Source organism: Mizuhopecten yessoensis, unplaced genomic scaffold (assembly GCF_002113885.1).
Source record: "Mizuhopecten yessoensis strain PY_sf001 unplaced genomic scaffold, ASM211388v2 scaffold9653, whole genome shotgun sequence".
Lineage (NCBI taxonomy): Eukaryota > Metazoa > Mollusca > Bivalvia > Pectinida > Pectinidae > Mizuhopecten > Mizuhopecten yessoensis.
The window spans coordinates 111,392-134,023 of NW_018408155.1; the positions used below are offsets into that span (position 1 = coordinate 111,392).

General features: G+C 34.8%; 1 protein-coding gene across 1 annotated transcript in view; it reads right to left on the reverse strand.

The window, feature by feature from the left end:
• Positions 1–22,632, reverse strand: part of LOC110458619 (carbonic anhydrase-related protein 10-like) — a 172,549-nt gene that overhangs the window by 18,150 nt on the left and 131,767 nt on the right. The window contains exons 5-7 of the mRNA XM_021510402.1: positions 8,793–8,888; positions 7,184–7,250; positions 6,082–6,236 (exon numbers count right to left, since the gene is read on the reverse strand). Coding sequence (XP_021366077.1) covers positions 6,082–6,236; positions 7,184–7,250; positions 8,793–8,888 — 318 coding nt within the window. The remainder of the gene's footprint in view (positions 1–6,081; positions 6,237–7,183; positions 7,251–8,792; positions 8,889–22,632) is intronic.

Consider the following 22,632-nt stretch of genomic DNA (forward strand, 5'->3'; position numbering starts at 1 on the left):
TAACTCTAAAAAATCTGTTTTTGGCTGAAGGTCTATTTATTTATTTATTTATTTATTTATTTATTGTGTTTGTTTTCTATGGACTTTCAATGCTGTCGTCAATCTTAGCCCTCTTGAACTTAATGTAAATAGTACTTACATTTTCGTGAAATTTGACCTTCATCTAGAAAATGTGATAAACGTTTTCGAGTATAGGTAATTTCAGTGACACAATAAATATTCAATATTATCTGACAGATATTACTTAATTATCTTGCTCTTGATAAAGTGGTCCAGGACAAAATAAATAGTTCTGGTAAAATATCTCCTTAAATCAAAACCATTGAGTTTTATATGATTAATACGCAAAGGCAGTCAGCAGTAATGGAATGGAATTTTTTTAAAACAACAAAATGAAAACGTATGCTGAATTCCTATTTAGTAGTCGCAAAACTAAGTTCAGGAAATAAGATGAAACACAGTTGGCTAATGGCTTTTCTTTCATGTTGTACAACAGAAAAAAAAATGTACGCTTCCATTATAATCGAAGCATGGCTATTTTGACTCAATAAGTCCTTTATAGGATTAACTATACACTTTAAGTTATATTAAGGAGTGCCAGCTTCCACCATTTATAATTAATCTGCTAACAAGGGGACCGGATCCTTTTTCACAGGGTAAAAAAAAAAAAAAAATAGAAATCGTAATCGATATTGTTTTTTATTTATTGATAAAAATGTATTTGAAAATTGACAAATATTTACTTCCTACGCTCAGTCATTAATCTGATGTTGCACAACTCTGCAATATAAGTGGTGTTGAAGTTGACCTATTTTAGGATTTAATATTATAACGATCTATTGTAACTGGGGGGAAAAAAAGACCTTGATTTTTATCATGTATCGTCATTCATAATCATATTCCTTTTTTATCTTCTATTTGTATAGCCGTCAATGTAGAAATACTATTAGACATGTGATGTAAGGCGCCTTATAGTATTTTGCAGATTATTCAGGGGGCTATATTTATGTTTTATATCGTTATATTATCATTTTTAAATATATTTTCTGTAACTTAATATTAGTTTCACTAACAAACTATGAGTCCTTTAGTAGCATTTATCATTTTAGAGATATACGATAACAACATATAAGCTATTAAATTATTCTTTATTTACATGCGAGTTATATGTAGTACGGTACGGATGTAATCGAGTTGTCTTACTACGGTAAATACAGACATGAACGTTAAACAATCCATTCGCTTCCTATCAAATGATACGGTACTTATATACATACACGTATATATGTGTTTTAGTATAATCTGGCTAGGCTTGAGCATCCTGCGTTATTATTAATCATCTGGCGCTGTATATTTAACTTAGAAAACATTAGGTATTTTCCCACCTGTGCGTAATTTGAAATTACTTTTCACACGCTACAGTTTATATTTTTAACTTCTGTGATGCAACTATTTGTATATTTGGGTAGTTGTAAACATTTTACATCTCTAATTCAAATGCTAATGTGTTTTCGTATATATTTCATCAAATCAATTGTCATGCGATTGCGGTAATTTTATAACACGTGTGTATAGCTCATTAACGAAATAGCTTGTTCCCAATTAAAATGATGAAAACGAAAGCTCTAATACACTTCCTGTACTAAAATTAATTCCGAAATGAGTCATGGTGAATATTAAGAATGAGGTCTGAGGCTTATTTAAAGAACCAATATAATGTTTCGTAATTGAAGTCTGACAATCAACGTAATAATGATTAACATTGGAGAAATGGTTAAGTTATAGCGTAACAGAGCCACTTATGTACAGGAAATTGCATCAACGGGATAATCTCATAGTTTAAAGGTCAAAGTTTGTTTTGCAATAAGATCCATTTTGGACCCTAAAATTCTACTGTCAAGGTCATGGAAGAATTAGCGATACATATATATATACTAATTAACATACTAAATGATTTATTTTGCAGTTACATAAAGGTGTTGACGATATAAAATAATTTTATGACATGTCTATGGAAATCATAAAAAAAACTCAATGTCATCCAAGAAATAATCGGTTATGCCATTGCTTTGTTGGTGTGAACAGCGTGTGTCTGGAAGACTGCTGACGTCATACGAGAGAGGACAGAACCTTGGCAGATGCACATAATTAACGTTTCTTCCCTTTAGACCAATTTTGTGATGATTAGGACGCACTATCTATGGTATGAGGTTGTTGCTGAGGTTTATTGTGGTAGACACACTATTCTGGTTGCATTCTACAAGTCGCGAGCAAAAGTCGCTTTTGCATTTACTTGTCGTAGGTCTCTTCCAAAGATCTTTAAATTACATAAGAGTTCTTACACACAAAGGTTTATTGCAGGATAGTTTACTTGTTGCACAAAACCAATATCTATGGTTCTGACTGTCATTCTAGACGTTATTTGGGATGGATCTGTTAAGGTATTGATGTACTTTTTCTTGTAGTTACATCAATCGAATAAATGTATTGACAAATTTCAAAGAATTTCGGGGAGACTGTTAAATACCATTATTAACGCTAAGCTTAAAACACATCTTGAACATTTGGCATATTAGTTCCTTATCTTTGTATCTCGCAAATGCATATTTAAGATGACCTACACTAACTTTAGTTATGATATCTTTCAGTTTGGTTTGATACATTTTTTTTGTAGCTCTCTTTCTTTGTCAATTTGCATGAATTCAGATAATGTTTTCTTTAAAAAATACATTTTTTGTTTTTTGTTTGTTTTATTTTTCTTCACTTTTTGTGGAGGTTTCAAAAGTGAAAAAAAATATATTTCAAAGAGGTATTAAGACACAATGCAGTAATGTTATAATTTTGCAAAATCAATTTCTCACAAATCGGTCTAAGGCAGCACAATCGCTGAAGTTTTGATAGTTTCGATTGAAGGCCAACAGTTCTGTATTTTTTTTCGTAAATTCTTTCTAAAGTAGGAAAACCATGGTGACTTGTTATAGCAGTACAGTGGTAGTGTGTATATGATCGATAATGTGTAGGTGTTCTCCTTGGTATGGATTTATATTTCTGACAGCTTATTTAACGTTCCATATCGCTTCTTGAGTACTACAGTAGAAAACATGTAATACACTCCCATTCAATACTAAATTTCTTCTTTTTTACTGAAACTGATCAGATCTTTAGTAATTGTATTTTGTCTCATTGATAAAATGTATAAAGCCACTCTCCAGACATTTAAAACAAATGAGAAAAGAGAAACCACGAACGTGTTTGTTTCCTAAAAATGTTGTCAAAATAACGCAAAACAGTAATAATATTAATTTGCCGCATGCGACGTGAAGAAGACTTTATGTTTACATATCGACTTTAATAGATATAAACTTCCCGTGAATAATAAAACCAAAATCACCCTCCTTGACTCCAGGCTATACTACTACTAATACTAGTCTTTATTTCAACTTGATGACATATTGGTCAAAGATTCGTCTTACATTGGTCAAGAATGGTCATATGTACACTATTTACAACTAAGTTATCGCTTAACAATTGTTTTAACCCCTAACTTTATCAACCCCTTCAAAACACCTCGTTGCTTGACAAATATCCAAATCAATCTCAGTTCGAGGCAAGAAAACCAAGGGGTCCAAAAACAGTCTTATGGATCACCATCATGTACATGTTGAAATATATACATAATCGATGACGTTATTAACAGTGAGCAGTTTGAGTGCTTTGAGGTTTATTTGTGGTTATGCTCATCAGTCCCCTCCCCCCCCCCCCTCCTCCCGATTATAAATGAGTGTATTGCGTGTCTCAGTAGAGCAGCCTACCAACCAAAGGAAACGGGAAGATTAAAACCCTCGTCTGTAAACTGATATGATTACCAATATAGTAAAATATTTATGAAATAATACGGAAATAACACAAGATAATTCACATACAGGTAATAACAGCCATTATGATAACGTGTGTGTGCACTTAATTCAACCACCCAGGGGTGTTTCGTAATGGATGCGGGATATTTATGGTATATACATTTCATTACTTGCCCAACTCGAATGACAAATGACATATCGTGCGGTCAATAAAATATATCGTGGTCAATAAAATATATAATTGTTAATAAAAAGCAAATGTCCACATATCATAAACAAACCCCAAAGGATAACACGTGACAAATTGCGGTAATATTTTTCGGGATTTCCGTTCATAACCTCATAAAAATAGCTTATCAAAAACCAATAAATACAAATGATACCGTAATTATGGCAACTAGAAAAGATGCTGATATGTGCTTAGTGCCAGGTGTATTCTGTTAGTGTCTACTTTCTGTTTCGACTTTATGTCGACGCTTTGTTATATTTTTCTGTCAACAACTCTGAGGTACATCTTTGATAGTAACGTGGACGTTTTCTAGAACGTTAGTTAACGACTGACTTCTTTTATACAATAACTATTTGTGTAAGCTATCATACAATCCGTTCGTCTTCTATAACATTCAATTCGCAGACTTGAGAACACGGTGCTGTATTTGATAAATATATGAAAAATGTCTCTCAGGTTCATTAATTACTTCAGGTTGTATTCGACCCACAGTTAGTTTCTATCTCATATTATCAATGAAAAACAAACAAAACTTACAACCTTAAACGAAATACTACTTTATATCTATTACTTACATCTAATACGAACTTAATCGATTTTAATTTAATTTCACTGAATAAAAAGCTATCAATATTTGCATAGTCAAACCACCCTCAGGAAAAAAGTGGCCTCTGAACGCAGGTGGCCTTTTAATACAGATACAATTCCCATAAAATCAACAACAATGGGAAACATTTCAAATGATCTGTAAACAATATTGGTTATTAGATAGAAGTGGATTCATGAGCAGGTTTGACTGTTTCACCTGTAAATAGAAATGGAAGTTTGTGAACGTATATAAAAGTGTGTAATTATTGGAATACGCTTGAAACCTCCTTGTCTATGTGTACACATGGGCTTCAATTTACTTACACAAACACATTTACAAATTAGGCAATCACTACATCACGCTAAACGTTCATTCCATTAACATATTCGAGAGCAGATATTCTTTATCGAAAATCACGTTATATATAGAAGCAATTTCACGCGCGACAATTCAATAACAGATCAAATTGTGTCCAATTCTAGTGATCAATTTGTAATTAATGGCATTGGAAAAATGATATACCCTCAAAGAAAGGAAACACTTTTAACATTGCACAACAAATCAGCTGACTACTCCTCCACGGTACAGAGAAAAATGTATGCTGATGTAGTTAATTCCATTTGTCTAATTTGGCGCCAAAACACTAGGTCAACATTAGGTTTCGACGTTGTGTTTGAAGTCGACTTGACAAAAATACTGAGTTGACTTGTAATCAAGGAAATTAAATGGCCAGCTCTCTATTTGTTTGTAGTTGGAAATGACGATTACCATATGACCTTAGAGCTGCCTTACATAATCAGAGATACTGTGAAAGTGGGAATATTCGCGATATGGAAATATCCACACGCGAGTAATAATTTATAGATTATATAAATTATAGATATAGTTTGCTAACCGATGGCCAAAGAGAAAATGTCCACCTCACGTGTTGTTTAAGGACAAAAAAGATGTTTGGTGGTCGGAAATCTCATAATGTTTTAGGAAATGCCTTTTTCTCGTGTATTTCAAAGAGTCAACACTTTATTTCTTTTAACTTGTTTCCAAATGTCCTGATTGAGTTATCCATAATAAATATTCTCTCTTTAATTTTTGTTGTGATTCATTTTATTCAAGCGGACAAAACTAAGAAAGATAACGATTTTAAAGCTTTATGCTGATTTGAAGTCCCGAATTAATTTTGCATTGTAGTTAGATTATATGTTAAGTAAATTATGCTATTTGTCATACGGAAATTATGTACTGTTTTGATTTACATTTTTTAATGAAATGAGACATTTTGTGGAGTAAAATATAATTATGGCATTAAAATATGGTTGGGCAATTACAGAAAAAAAGTCAGGATTAATCATGGCAATATCTGAAGTCCTGCTTTTCAAATGTAAATGAAACACGTAAAAATAACTTACCTGGTCTTTTGATACGTGTATAGGTTTATTTAATATTATCCACGTGACTGTCTCGTGACAACCGGGTTGTGTGAGTGACCCTTCATACGTAATGAAATAATCTGATGTCGGCAACATTTGTGATACAGAAAATCCCTGTATGTCCTTTTGCATTCCTACAACAGAATAAGAACATATAGGTCCCTGGGTACCGAACACTGAATTAACCCCCCCCCCCCCCCCCCTCTGTCTGTCTATGTCAGATCTTCGCTAAGATCAACTGAACCTTGTGTCTCAAATAAAATGAAGTAATCCCTTTTATTGCAATTGTGATAGAACAAAACTAGTATTTTACGCTTTCTTGTTACAAATATGAAATATGATCAAATATAAATGTATATGACTTAAACAGTGATTTTCAGATAAACCTGCAGTTAAAACTCTGTATGTCATATTAACCTAAACGGAAAAGAAAAAAAAGGTTTCTCGGGAAATATTCGCCCAGTCAAACGTTCACCCTTCGCCAGAATAATCGATATTTGCCCAGTGTTAATTTCTCCCGTCACATTTCATTACTATGTATATTTTGTTGTTTACTAATGTTCGCTGTAATGATAAATTCGCCCTCATTACGCCAAGGGAAAAAAGGCGAAAATAAAACTACAGCGTAAATTACCCGGTATGCAGTATTTTACAAGGTACATGAATACTTTTTATGAACGATGAAAGCTATATCGGGACTCTATCTGAATCGATGACAGATATCTCATTGGTTGTCGCTGGCAAATGAAATAGCAAAATTAAAAAACGGATATGCAATAATTTGGTTCCGTGTCCACAAATTTGTAACCCCATTTATTCATGATGTATACCTAATGTTTCTACTAAATAAAGCAATCATGCCGTTTCCGGTATACATTTAAATTGTATCCAAATATAATAAAGAACAAGATACTTAATTAACAGCTGTGTTTGATCAGCTGTACAAGCAATATAATAACCATTACTTAACACACGTATATTGCCCTTATTTAATCGATACGAGCTAACGTGGAACGTTGTTTACAACGAAACACCATACCGGAAGTGACGTCATACACAAAGGCGCCGTAAGGATACATACCTCTATGTTCAATACTTTTCGACATGTCAACGAGCTTTCCAAAATGTTCGTTTCCTGACTCTGTGACCTGAAACATTAAGAGACACTTTAATCTAACACGTTTCATTCAAAATATCAACCATTAAAACAATGATAATGCAATAACGGTACAGCCAATTTAATATCAATGCTATTCTTCTTCAATTATGTAATCATAGAACTTCATGTTTTAAAAGGTTAACGCACCGGGCGTTAACGAAAATGATAATTGTAGTGCTTCTTAATTAAGATCGTTACGTAGATAAATGTATTTTCTAAGATATTTGCAAAGACCTCCTGCAGACAACCGCCCGCAATCAAAATCGATAACCACATTACAAAACAGATCTGCAACGACACAGCGATACGAATGATGCCCAATTTGTGAAAACTTGTCAGCTTGAAAACACTTGATTACAAATGATTACTAAGGAATCACGATTGATATCAAGATCAAAATAAACCCCATCAACCCAATCATACAGAAATGAATATTCAGTGAAAACTTTAAGTGGTCATTTCATAAGGATATTAAATTTAAAAAGATGCAGTTAAGCTAACAAAAAATGTATAGAATAATCGTGTTTAATTTTGTTCAGTGCAATATGCCAAATATGTCTGAATTCGGCCAATACATTAAAGAGAAATTGACATCTGCGTTGTTTTGTCGATGTGATACGGGTAGTTAGAGCAAATAGGTCAAAGGACTGTCGTCTGTTCACAGACCAATCGATATGGGACCTTTTATACAAAGCATAGTCAGCTTAATGCTTTTTAAAAGCAAAACTTCAAACAGATTAATTCGTCTTTACAAATACGTTTTGTTCCCAAGCTCACTCATACTTTATGTTTTCTAAGATGCAAATCAAAGCAATTAACAAAAACAGTATTACTGATTTACTGGTCTCGACATGAGCTAACAAGTGACACATGGCATGCATGTTTGAACAAACTAAATAACAACCTTGTCGACGTGACACAAAACACCTTAGTTTGTACGCAACATCATTATATCTTCAGGGGAGTGATATTCTCTTTTGTTTTGAAAAAAAATCTTTCTTTCTCTCTTTGTTGTTAGTTTCCCGTTATTCGTTAGTGTTTTTTCCTTTCTGATAAATTTGTAGAACATTTTAATATACATTATTTTTCAAATCATTGAATATAAAACAATCATGTATATCACATTTAAACGTAAACATCGCATAATCCAGCTTAAAATACTGTTATTTACAAAATAACCCCAGAAGTTGATACTCCATACTGTCGAGCATGTCGTCAGGCTCTGCATAATAAATAAAGTTCAGTTTTGAATGAAAAGTACCCCAAAAATACTAAACATTACCTGAATCGGCCGTAAGACTACAACGAGAATATCTCGCCTTAAAACGACAGGCTTTCGACTTTGAGACGCCAAGTATGGTCGCCATTATGGTCGCCATTTCTAAATTATTGACAAACTTCGTTATATAAGAGAGCAATTGGTGACTATTTTTGTAAACACATGCGAGGATCTGTATCCCTATATAGATGATACTCCCCGAGGGCGGGCTCTAAACAATAGCATTCATTGTGTAATACAACAATAACTTACCATAGCCATTACTGATATAGCAGCCAGTCCATGAGGAGAAAGAAGTGCTTGTGATGCATTTGTGTACAGTTCTCCATTGTAACCAACTATTTGTATCTGAAAATATACAATGGCTAACATAACATTTTGAAATTCAGTGAAACAACCCTAGATTTATAAAGCTGGTCACACGGTTGCATGTAGTGTGTATACCCTTAAGCAAAATTCATAAATGTACATAGATTTAGATTTACATAGATTTAGATTTACATAGATATTCATAGATTTACATAGATATAGCCTTTGATTTATAGGTTGAGCATCCGGTTATACCCATAAACAGCATTTAGAGAAATGTAAAGATATAGCCTCCCATTCAACAGTTGGGCACCCATTTTTACCACACATAACATTTAAATACGCAGAGATCAGCTTTTTCTCGTAAAATATTGTCACAACAGGCATGGCGGTATACAGTTAGAAATCAAAGTTGTGTTAAATTCAATATTTTACCTAGATATCAATTGTATTTGACCGACACTATGCTAAGGGGAAACAAAGATGACAATTTCATCAAAATATTAAAACCTACTCTCAACAGTCAAAATCTTTTATTTTGCTCTAGTTTGTCCAATCATATAATTGAAACATTGAAGCGTCATGCTACTATTGTAGTGTGCCAAAATATAATTGTTACGTTATGACAATGTTCTTTATGAATAAACAAGAAAAAACGTGAGAAGAGTGAAAGCTGCTAGTTTTAAGCCGTTTGTTTGATCTTTTCTTTGAACCTTACCTTCTTCTGATAGATATGTTTCATTTTTAATTATAAATATGAATATAAAAAATAAGATAGTGAATTAAGATAACGTAGAATATTGCGTTAAAGTAAACAGCAAGTTCAGTGACAGATAAACCTTTTCTCTGTGTCCAACTGGTTAACAGTTCACCCTTATAAAATACTCTTTTTAAATATATAAAAGATGCCTCTCCAAAGAAAGTGTTAGTTTATTTCAGTCATATAAAAATAAAGGTGATATTGACCGTTCGCGTGCGAAAAGCAATTGATCAATATGTACAATTGAGTGATGTGCCTATAAATATAGCTTTGCTTCCAATTAAGACTCCGACATTGCTTTGATTTTCGCCACTGGTTCCATTATTTAAACATCCAATTTCATCATAAACAATTATGGCCGTTTGATATCAGTTGTTACATAATTTTGCCGACATAAAAAGGAACGAATACGTCAAACTTCGTTCAATGATGGTATGTTTTTATCTGTTGATGACAAAAACAACTTCTAATAATCAAACAAACGTGGTCTTTTGATTTCAGCCAAAACATGATTTAATACGACCGAAGAAGATTTATTTACCTCGGACTTTTTCCTCGGTACTATTTCCTCTTGGGTTGATAAAATATTTTACCAACCTCAACAAAAGCCTATAACTGTATGAAATAAAATCGCTTTAAATATTGATTTAATGTTAGCTTATCCTGATTTAAGTCACTGTATGTTGTTTTTGTTGCATTTATTTTCTGGGCGCTAATCTGTTAAAATTCGATATTGATGAAACAGCAGAGCGGTGTATTCTAGCGTGCCCATGCATGCAGGTAAGACAACACAGCTGATCTTGTTATTCACATAGAAACAAATCCACATGTAATAATCGGTTGGCAATGGCTTGTGTGAGTACATATCAAAATACATGTAAGATACCTTCAAGTTGTCAATGCATATCAATATAGTATATAATCAAGTTGTCAATGATTGTTTAGAAAACAAAGCAATTTAGTTTGCTATCGTGTTGTCAAAGGCTGTTGTCAATACATATCAATATAGTATGCCGTCGTGTTGTCAATTGCTGTTGTCAATACCTATCAATATAGTATGCCGTCGTGTTGTCAATGGCTGATGTCAATACATATCAATATAGTATGCCGTCGTGTTGTCAATTGCTGTTGTCAATACCTATCAATATAGTCTGACGTCGGGTTGTCAATGGCTGTTGTCAATACCTATCAATATAGTATGCCGTCGTGCTGTCAATGTCTGTTGTCAATACATATCAATATATTATGTTATCGAGTTGTCAATGGCTGTTGTCAATACATAAAAATATAGTATGCCGTCGTGTTGACAATGGCTGTTGTCAATACATATAAATAAAGTATGCCCTCGTGTTGTCAATGGCTGTTGTCAATACCTATCAATATAGTCTGACGTCGGGTTGTCAATGGCTGTTGTCAATACCTATCAATATAGTATGCCGTCGTGTTGTCAAGGGCTGTTGTCAATACATATCAATATAGTATGGCGTCGTGTTGTCAATGGCTGTTGTCAATACCTATCAATATAGTCTGACGTCGGGTTGTCAATGGCTGTTGTCAATACCTATCAATATAGTATGCCGTCGTGTTGTCAATTGCTGTTGTCAATACCTATCAATATAGTATGCCGTCGAGCTGGCAATGTCTGTTGTCAATACATATCAATATTATCGTTATGTCAATGACTGTTGTCAATGCATATCAATATAGTATATAATCAAGTTGTCAATACATATCAATATATTATGTTATCGAGTTGTCAATGGCTGTTGTCAATACATAAAAATATAGTATGCCGTCGTGTTGACAATGGCTGTTGTCAATACATATCAATATAGTATGCCGTCGTGTTGACAATGGCTGTTGTCAATACGTATAAATATAGTATGCCGTCGTGTTGACAATAACTGTTGTGAATACACATATCAATATATTATGACATCGAGTTGTCAATGGCTATTGTCGATACATTTCAATATAGTATGCTATCGTGTTGTCAATGACTGTTGTCAGCAATATCAATATAGTATGCTATCATGTTGTCAATGGCTGTTGTTAATACATATCAATATAGTATGCCGTCGTGTTGACAATAACTGTTGTGAATACACTTATCAATATATTATGACATCGTGTTGTCAATGGCTATTGTCGATACATTTCAACATAGTATGCCGTCGTATTGTCGATGACTGTTATCAATATATATCAATATAGCATAAAATCAAGTTGTCAATGGTTGTTTTGAATACATAGCAATATAGTATGCAATCGAGTTGCCAATGACTGTTGTCAATGCATAACAATATAGTATGCCATCGTGTTGACAATGGCTGTTGTCAATACATATAAATAAAGTATGCCATCGTGTTGTCAATGGCTGTTGTCAATACATATCAATATAGTATGCCGTCGTGTTGTCGAAGACTGTTAACAATACATATCAATAAGGCATAAAATCAAGTTGTCAATGGTTGTTTTGAATACATATCAATATAGTATGCGATCGTGTTGTCAATGGCTGTTGTCAATACCTATCAATATAGTATGCCGGCGTGTTGTCGAAGACTGTTAACAATACATATCAATAAGACATAAAATCAAGTTGTCAATGGTTGTTTTGAATACATAGCAATATAGTATGCAATCGAGATGCCAATGACTGTTGTCAATGCATAACAATATAGTATGCCATCGTGTCGACAATGGCTGTTGTCAATACATATCAATATAGTATATAATCAAGTTGTCAATACATATCAATATAGTATGCCATCGAGTTGTTAATGACTGTTGTCAATACATAACAATTTAGTATGCGATCGTGTTGTCAATGGCTGTTGTCAAAACATATCAATATAGTATGCCGTCGTGTTGTCAATGGCTGTTGTCGATACATTTCAATGTAGTATGCCGTCGTGTTGTCGAAGACTGTTAACAATACATATCAATAAGGCATAAAATCAAGTTGTCAATGGTTGTTTTGAATACATAGCAATATAGTATGCCATCGAGTTATCAATGACTGTTGTCAATGCATAACAATATAGTATGCCGTTGTGTTGTCAATGGCTGTTGTCAATACCTATCAATATAGTATGCCGTCGTGCTGTCAATGTCTGTTGTCAATACATATCAATATATTATGTTATCGAGTTGTCAATGGCTGTTGTCAATACATATCAATATAGTATATAATCAAGTTATCAATACATATCAATATAGTTTGCCATCGAGTTGTCAAAGACTGTTGTCAATGCATAACAATATAGTATGCCGTTGTGTTGTCAATGGCTGTTGTCAATACCTATCAATATAGTATTCCGTCGTGTTGTCAATGTCTGTTGTCAATACATATCAATATATTATGTTATCGAGTTGTCAATGGCTGTTGTCAATACATATCAATATAGTATATAATCAAGTTATCAATACATATCAATATAGTTTGCCATCGAGTTGTCAAAGAATGTTGTCAATACATAACAATATAGTATGCGATCGTGTTGTCAATGGCTGTTGTCAATACATATCAATATTGTATGCCGTCGTGTTGTCAATGGCTGTTGGTAATACATATCAAAATAGTATATAATCAAGTTGTCAATACATATCAATATAGTATGCCATCGAGTTGTCAATGGCTGTTGTCAATACATATCAATATAGTAAGCCGTCGTGTTGTCAATGGCTGTTATCAACACATATCAATATAGTATATAATCAAGTTGTCAATACATATCAATATATTATGCCATCGAGTTGTCAATGACTGTTTTCAATGCATATCAATATGTTATGTAATAGAGTTGTTAGTGGCTGTTGTCAATACATATCAATTTAGTATATAATCAAGTTGTCAATTGCTGTTGTCAATCAATATCAATATAGTATGCATCGTGTTTTCAATGGCTGTTGTGAATACACATATCAATATAGTATATTATCCAGTTGTCAATGGCTGTTCTCCATACATATCGATATACTGTAGCATGTAATCAAGTTGTTAATAGTTGTTGTCAATACATATCGATACAGTATGCCGTCGAGTTGTAAATACATATATCAATATATTATGCCTTCGAGTTGCCAATGGGTGTTATCAATACATATTTATAAAGTATAATAATCGAGTTGTCACATTTATATTAAATATATAATATCGATATCTTAATGAAAATATCTTAAGTTGTAAAACCCCGACAAGGAAGCCAACCGCGCTTCCTTATAGCCTCCCTAATAAGAAACCAGAAACATTGGAAACCATCATGGCATTATCCTGAATCTTTATCCCTTTTATCCAGTCATATTACTCTTCGGGGAGTTACAAACATAGATTTGGAGACTGACGGCTTCCCTTCAGACGTACCCGAGGGACGTGTCGGCTGTAGGTAGAATAGGAGAAGTGTCATTTAGATTGAAAAGGTCAGTACAAAGATCGTCTAGTGTATTGGACTATGTTATTATTATATATGTAGCAGGTGTGTCGGTTGGGGGAAAATGTAATGCAACACAGCGAAGTACGATATGTGGGTGGTTGGTAGGCTGGTAATTAATTAGCAGCATCTGATACAGCGGGTAACCTTTAGTTAGATCCAACATCATGTCATATGATGCGAATGATGTCGCGAACTTCGATGGAATTCCCAACAGAGGTAACGTGATATTCTCCATGGCAGGAGGTAAACTCATTTGATGTTATTTTGAAAAACAAAATCCATCAAACTTAATTTCTATGAAGTTATAATTAACATTACTTGTGTATTTACTATTGAATAATATCGAGGGTCATGTTAACCCATTACACGTAATACGCCATGTTCCCACGCAGATAAATATCGTGGCCCTGGTAAAGCTTTTAATTACAATGTAATTACATTGTATTTCCTGGCGAATAATTTATACATAGGCCTATACAAACAAGAAAATATCCCAACTACTTTTATTAGTGTAAATGTTCACACTCCAGTGCTAAAATCTACAAATCCCAAATAATAAATTTTCCTGAATTTTTATTGTAATTCACTGTGTATATATGTAACTGGTAAGTCGTAAGTAATATATATCTTGAAATCCAGCGTATTAGAAGCGCAGTAACCGAATGTAGATTGTATATACATCGTCAAATGTGTTGTTATATTTAGTCATTTAAGTATTACATGTATCATACAGTAAAAACAAAAGGACAAATACGATACGAACCCTTAACAATTATACAAAAAATGACTTGAATATCAAACAAGAGGCCCAGAGGGCCTGTATCGCTCACCTGGATATCTAAGCAATCATGACTTATTCTCAAAATGAGATCCAAGGGAAAATGCCAGACCCCAAGGCCAATCCTTGTTGCATATCTGTATTAGATTTTTCATGCCCAGTTTTTTTTATGTATGGTTATAGGGTGGGGATCTCAAGATGTGACTAAGAAACTAGGTCCCTAGGGGTTCGGTCAGACCCCAGGGTCTATTCTAATATCATGACTGCATTCGTCTCTTTATGCCCAGCATGTGTATGTATAGTTTTGGGGAGGGGATCTCAACTGTTTATGACCCAGGGACTACGTCTCCAAGGGTGGGGCAAGACTCTAGGGAAGGAACTGTGCATTCTTCTCTTTATACTCAGCAATGGTATATATATGGTTATACGGTGGGGATCTCAACCATTTCCAAGTAATAAACTTGTTTTGGCTCCAGTCCTAATAGCCCTGGGGTCAGCCCCAAAATTTGTAAACCAAATATGGTTGATATCCATCACTCAGTTCCAGACGAGAAGTCGCTTAAAGCAAAATAGCCAAATTGCCCCTTTTTGGCCCCGCCCCTCAGCCCCCTGGGGGTCAGCACGACTATTTGTACAATTTTGGATCCCCACCGCCTAGGGATGCTGCCAGTCAAATATGGTTGATATCTATCACTTAGTTTCAGAGGAGAAGTCGCTTAAAGCAATATAGCATAATTGCCCCCTTTTGGTCCCGCCCTTCAGCCCTCTGGGGGTCAACCCCACCATTTGTTCAATTTTGAATGCCCCTCACATAGGGATGCTGCCAGTCAAATATGGTTGATAATCATCTCTTAGTTCCAGAGAAGAAGTTGCTTAAAGCAATATAGCCAAATTGCCTGCTTTTTTGCCCCGCCCCTCGGCCCCCTGGGGGGTCAGCCCACCATTTGTACAATTTTGGATCCCCACCGCCTAGGTATGCTGCCAGTCAAATATGGTTGATATCTATCACTTAGTTACAGAGGAGAAGTCGCTTAAAGCATTATAGCCAAATTGCCCCCTTTTGGTCCCGCCCCTCAGTCCCCTGGGGGTTAAGCACCACCAGTGTACAATTTTGAATCCCTGCCTCAAATATGGTTGATATCCATCTCTTAGTTCCAGAGAAAAAGTCGCTTAAAGCAATATAGCCAAATTGCCCACTTATGGCCCCGCCCTTCAGCCCGCCCCCTGGAGGGTCAGCCCCACCATTTGTACAATTTTGAATCACCACCACCTAGGGATGCTTCCAGTCAAATATGGGATACTTGTCACTTAGTTTCAGAGGAGAAGTCACTTAATGCAATATAGCCAAATAACCCTTTTTGGCCCCCACCCCTCAGCCCCCTGGGGGTTAAGCAACACCAGTGTACAATTTTGAATCCCTGCCTCCCATGAATGCTTTTGATCAAATATGATTGATATCCAGTGCATAGTTCTACAGAATAAGTCTTTGTAGCAATATAGACAAATTGCCCCGTTTTGGCCCCACCCTTAAGCCCCACCATTTGTACAATTTTGAATCCCCACCACCTAGGGATACTGCCAGTCCAATATGGTTGATATCCATTACTTAGTTCCAGAGAAGAAGTCGCTTAAAGCAATATAGCCTAATTGTCCCCTTTTGGCCCCGCCCCTCAGCCCCCTGGGGGGTCAGCCCAACTATTTGTACAATTTTGAATCCCCAACACCTAGGAATGCTTTCAGTCAAATTTAATTAAATTCCAATTAGTGGTTAAGAAGAAGAAGCCGTTTAAAGCAATTGTTGACGTACAGACGACGGACGACGGACGGACGACCTCGGACGCCACGGTATGGCATTAGCTCACCTTGGTCCTTCGGACCAGGTGAGCTTATAAATGATTTATATACCAATAGTCTTAAAAAAGTCAATCTCATAAGGCTGGAAAGGATACTTTAAAACTGATTAGCGTTGTTTGTAACGTAATCATCTCAATACTGGCTTATTATAAAGCTAACATATTATCCTTCAAAAATCGCCTAATCGACTGTTTTCCAGGATGTTAAATTAGTGGTTTGGTACAGGAAAACATTAGCTGCTGACATTAACAAGGTAAGGTCTTCTTTTTTATTACCAGATTTGCATGAAACCGGGATGTCACCTGATAAGGAAAATAGATTATCTGAGTTATCGTTCCTGATGTTCCTACAAGTGACAACGTTTTCATGTTACGGGTAATTCACCGGCATGCGCATTGAGCATGGCGATCATGATCATTTGCCATGTACATATTATGCATGTAGTACTGGAAACAGATATATATATATGTTTATATACATAAAAGCCCTCAACTTCAATCTCAAAATGCATAAACTTGGTAGAGTGGTGTACGTTAGGAGTTGTATCGCAAAAATCCCATTGAAAAATATGCTGACATGTTGACAAAATGAAAACAAAGTAAAACGCCAGATTACAATTGATGTTCGATTTTTACCGTAAACTCTTGTTGTGTGGTTCAGTGTAAGTTTGGTATAATGTATCTATTTACAAATGTTATAGGTGCTGTCATGTATGTGTTACGTCCATCTCTAAAACAGCCCTTGTGTCGGCATATATTATCAAAAAGCGTTACAAAATAATTAACGTTCAGGTTTTAGCTTCCCCAGCAATGGATCTAGTATTACTGCGACAAACTCAGTAAAAATAATTTTCTTTATAAGAAGGCGTCAACATGACAAAATAGTATAACTCATAATGTGTTTTAATTGATACATGTATCATATATCTAAATAATCTTCAGTATCCGCACGGGTCTTTTCTTCATTCGCCATATTGAATTTTGCTACAATATACTTTCATTTAAAATCTCGGGAAATTTACATTATCTCTGTGGTATCTCTTGACATCCAGCATATGATTTAAGAAAGGTAAAATAATTAAAAATTTAAAGATTAATTCTATATTTTCAACCAATCAGAAATCTCACATAATCCATATTTCTCTGAACACTCATAACCCTTCGAAATCCTCTACCCTTTTTGCCATTCTCATAAAATACCGTCCATTATGAAATAAATGATGATCCTTGCGTCTGCACTACATAGGGCGAAGATCGGCTGAGTGTACTTTACGTGGCATGGCACGCTGTCGTTCTGTCAGTCCCATGAGGCGTGTAAATTTACATTCATTACATTAATTATATAAGATTATTTGCACTATATGGTGGAAAAGTACAGCTTATAACGCTAACCAATCTTTAGAGTTACTTTGGATTACGAGCTGATTGCTTACTGTGTACTAGACACATTTCCTGGGAGTTCTTTCACAAAGAGAAACGGGGTATGCATTGCAGTTGATTTCATTAATTTTTACAATACGACTGTTATCAATATTCAATCTCACGACGTTTGATATACATGTAAGAAGCGAATTTATGAGACAATAAAACAAATCGTATGAGCGGAAATCGTGTTAAAGCAACAACATTTTGCTCTTTTAACCTTTTTTCTTTTAATTAGGCGGTCGGTGGCCTTTCTCCCAGTTTGTCACGCAAACAAACTTGTGCGATGGTTTGATGACGGGAAATCAGCGCACTTTCACACAGGGCTAACACATATTGTGGTCACGGTGATATCTTAACAAGGAGTTTTGACGGTAGTTTATTTTCCTGTTGTGATGTCTAGCCATCCATTACTGGGCAGTGTGTCCATCATAGCGCGTATCATGAAAGGTCTTAAGCCGACTCTCCGAGGATACTGCGTTCTGAACGATGACGTTTGATAAAAAAATAAGATCATCTGAGGGAGTGACGAATTTTCTAAAGTGTGTATCGCGGATGAAAATTAAACACTCCAAATATTTTGATTCCATTAATATTGTAATGGAGATTGCAAAATCCTTATCCAAAAATATCGCTTTCATAAAGGTCACAAGTACAGCTCATGTCAGCTTAGAGGTAAATCTGTGTCATCACAACATTAGGAAATACTGCTTTCGAAATATCGCTTTCCTGTTGCTTTTATCCAAAATGAACGGTACATGAATTTTTCAGCTTGAGGTACTTACAAATTTATAAAGACTTATGAAAATGAAACTTTCCATCAAAATGTAAAATCTGATATTCCGAGTATTAGACCCGAAAGTTAAAATCTTTGTTAAAGTTGCTCTCTTTTTTCTTTCGGAGATATCCTAAAAAATGCATTCATATTCGTTCCAATAATCTGAACCACGTGTGAAAATAAATATATGAACTTATTATCTTAGCTACCTTCTGCGCTTTTCTAGTGACTATTTATTCTACATACAAACAAAGTGGTTGACCGCTTGTAGATTATCAGTCCCCAAGGTTGGCTTCAGCCTTGTAGCTGGAATTTATTCTAACATGGATTATATGAAGTGTGAGATTAGATATAACTAGGACGAGATGGCCATATGAGGCAGGAACATGTTTACTTTGTTTGACTTTCCGATCCTGTGCTTCATTTAATCGTATGTCTTGTAATGATTCTACTTAGGCACAGTAGTCTAGTGGTAAGACGCCGGGCTCGTGACCGAAGGGTTGCGGGTTCAAGTCACGGCATGGCACTGTATTGTATTGTATCTATGGACAAGATAGTTTACTCAACTTGTTCCAATCTACTCAGCTGTAAACGAGTACGTGGTTGGACAGTGCTGGAATGGTTGAATGCTAGCTGTGAACACCGAAATGGCAACACCGGTTGTATGCTCCCCAAGAAATTGAGAAAGATATTGACTGGTTGCAAAAGGCCCTATAACCACGGATAATAAGTTGTGAGCCGCTTTGAGACGACCTACGAACTAGATTGTGATAAAGCGGTATATAAGAACCTCGAAGTATTACTTGAAAATCTGCGTTTTCAGAAATGGATATATCCTGACTGGTGAGGTTCTCTTGTTTAATGTTTAACAATGCATACAAACAGTTATTGGCGATCAGCATCTCTGAAGACAAAAATATGATGATATTGTACCCATTCCAATATTTTAAATAGCTTCAGCAATACATTCCAGTCAATCTGCTGAATGTGACGCATAAAAAGTACATATCTGACTAAAAATCAATTGTAAAATTAAATTATTGCGATAAATGTTCTTCGAATATGCATTGGAGATTAAAAGATAGCTATGTCACGCAAAAATGGAATAAACACTTGCAAAGAGTGACAAGTTAGAATTGGAAAACGGCCGAGATTTTTATTATTATTTTCTACAGTGCAATCGAAAGTATTGTAAATTGAATGTGTGCACATTAAATCAGATAGGTCATTAAAACTCGTCTTCACACGCATCTACAACAGGCTCAGTGTTTAGAGAAAGAATAGAAAGTATAACGGAGATCATTCTGATTTTCCTCTACCATTCTGGTCAATTTATGCATTTTCTATTCCAGTAGAGGGCGCGCCTTGCGACAGATACCTTTAAGAGTTACTTTACATGCGCAATGCTACGTACAGTATAGGCAGGGAAACGTCACGAAAGAGGGTTATCTAACGAAACCAGTGGACTGTGTTACAGCTTGCAATGTGTCCTTATTTCTGATAAAATCTAGACTTTTATCCATGCTAATAACAAGTACGCGAATTATACTTAAACCTTATGTTGTAACACTTACTCCGGATGTGTTTAAAAATGAAGCAAATTATATCTACAGAGGTGACAGTACTTGATGTAACAGAATTAGCACTTTCATGGCTTTTTAATGTCTTTTTCATTTCGTTTTTTTCTGTTTTCCGTTTCATTCTGTTGTGGGAATTCACTCCATTACTTTGCTGAGGCAGATATTTATTTCCGTTTCTTTCCTCTCGCTTGTTTTTCGTTCCGTCTTTTTGTGGTTATTGCAGATTATACATGTATAAACACACAGTTGTCATGTTCCGTTTCCCTAAAGTCTAAATTTATTGTTTCAACTTGTAAATGTGTAAAATTCAATTTTTCAACAACATCAATAAAAAGGATGAGTTCTATAAGATGAACAATTTCGTTCCCAACACATACGATCACATATATTTTTTTTATGTACGTGATAATCTCTTTATAGCTTTAAGATAAAAATAGAAGTAGGAGACACAGTGTAATAGCACTTTAACCTCATCTTGGGAGTCTTCAGGCCATTGATTTTTTTTTATAATATTGTACATGTAGTTGAAGTACCCACTGTTTGAACTTTTAAAGCTTTTGACGTTAAACAATAAAACACAAATACGTGCTACACATTACGGCATAATGATACACGGCTAATGTTGTATTTCTGTATTACGAGTATATCTACAAAATCCTTTACACTTTATAGTGCTTAGTTTTTTTTTATATTTCACGTTCTGTTTTAGTTTATCTGTACTATGGACAGAACTTGGGCTAATGAATCGAAGTTCCGCGGCAAACTCGGACGACCTACATTTTCTCAAGAGGGAGATTAATTATAGATTAGGAGGTGTGAACGATCATGGGAAGGCTATAAACAGACTGGCATCCAAAGCTTTGTTAGTGTTTCGGCCCGTACAGCAACTCGCTACTGAATTGGAAGGGGCCACATATCAACCAACATAAATCTACTTCAGTGTTGCTTGACCATTACCTTAACCAATGATTTTCCTGATCAAGGGTGTCCAGCTAATTTTACCAAGCGATCAGGACGGTAAGCATGTCATTAACAAATGTAAAAGAACAAACGATTTATGTAAACGGACTGAAAATTAGGCGAGAAATTAATGAACAAATTTGTAGAAGAGAGCGAATTATAGACAGTTTCTTTCCGCTTGTTTTTTTTGTCGTTTCGTTTTTTTGTAGTTGTTACAAGCTATACAAATATGGAGCATTTATTTTTTATTTGTTTTAACCAGTCATTACGAAACATTGATTTTTTTAACCTCAGTAAAAAAAAAAAAGTGTGTTTTATAAAATAGAGAATTGCATTCCCAACAAGTACGATCACATACGTGCTAGTCTATTTATAGATAAGGATAACTACAGGCCCTAGAAAAGACACAGTGTACCAGCGCTTTAACCCAACTTTCAGAGTCTTCATGTCATTAATTCTTTAATGGTTTCAAAGTTTAAGTAGACACAATTTGGACATAAAAAGCATATTCAGCATCGTTTGGATTTCTAATTATTATTTTGCAAAACCTTTGATTATATGTACAGGTGGTGCATTCTGTTGAATATATTCTAATGTACATGTAAGTTTGATCTTCATTTTCTCCCTATACTGATTTTTAAAGACGACACATTCGTGAAAGTAGCATATTAAGTTCGAATTAAAATTAGATTGTGTTTAATATAACATAATTATATTAAGGAAAACAAATGACTAATTTAACGTCCTTTACTCGTTGTAAAATGCTGCAACAAAAGAGCAACAATTTTGACGCTATTTTACGTTGCGGTGGGCAATAACATGTTTTTTTAATAATCCCAATCATTTAATTAAAACAATAAAAAATGAATATCATGATCAGATGTTAAAAAGACATGGAACCGATTTCCGGACAACTACGGTCGATCCTCTTGTCAATTATAAAAGGCTCAATGAGTTTTAATATTAAGTTATCTGCTATTAGAGACGCCAGGGGAGTAATGCATAAGTGCATTACAATATCATATGTTAATTACGGATGGAAGATGAGAAAGATTTATTGATAAATACATCTTTGTTTTCGTCATAATTCGATATGATCATCATTAGGTTTATCTAATAGCTTGTGCCCGGTTTTACGTTACATCGGCACCAGGTCGGAGGACAATGGAATATTGATGTCACTTGGGCCTACTTGGTAATGCCAATTTCGTATCGA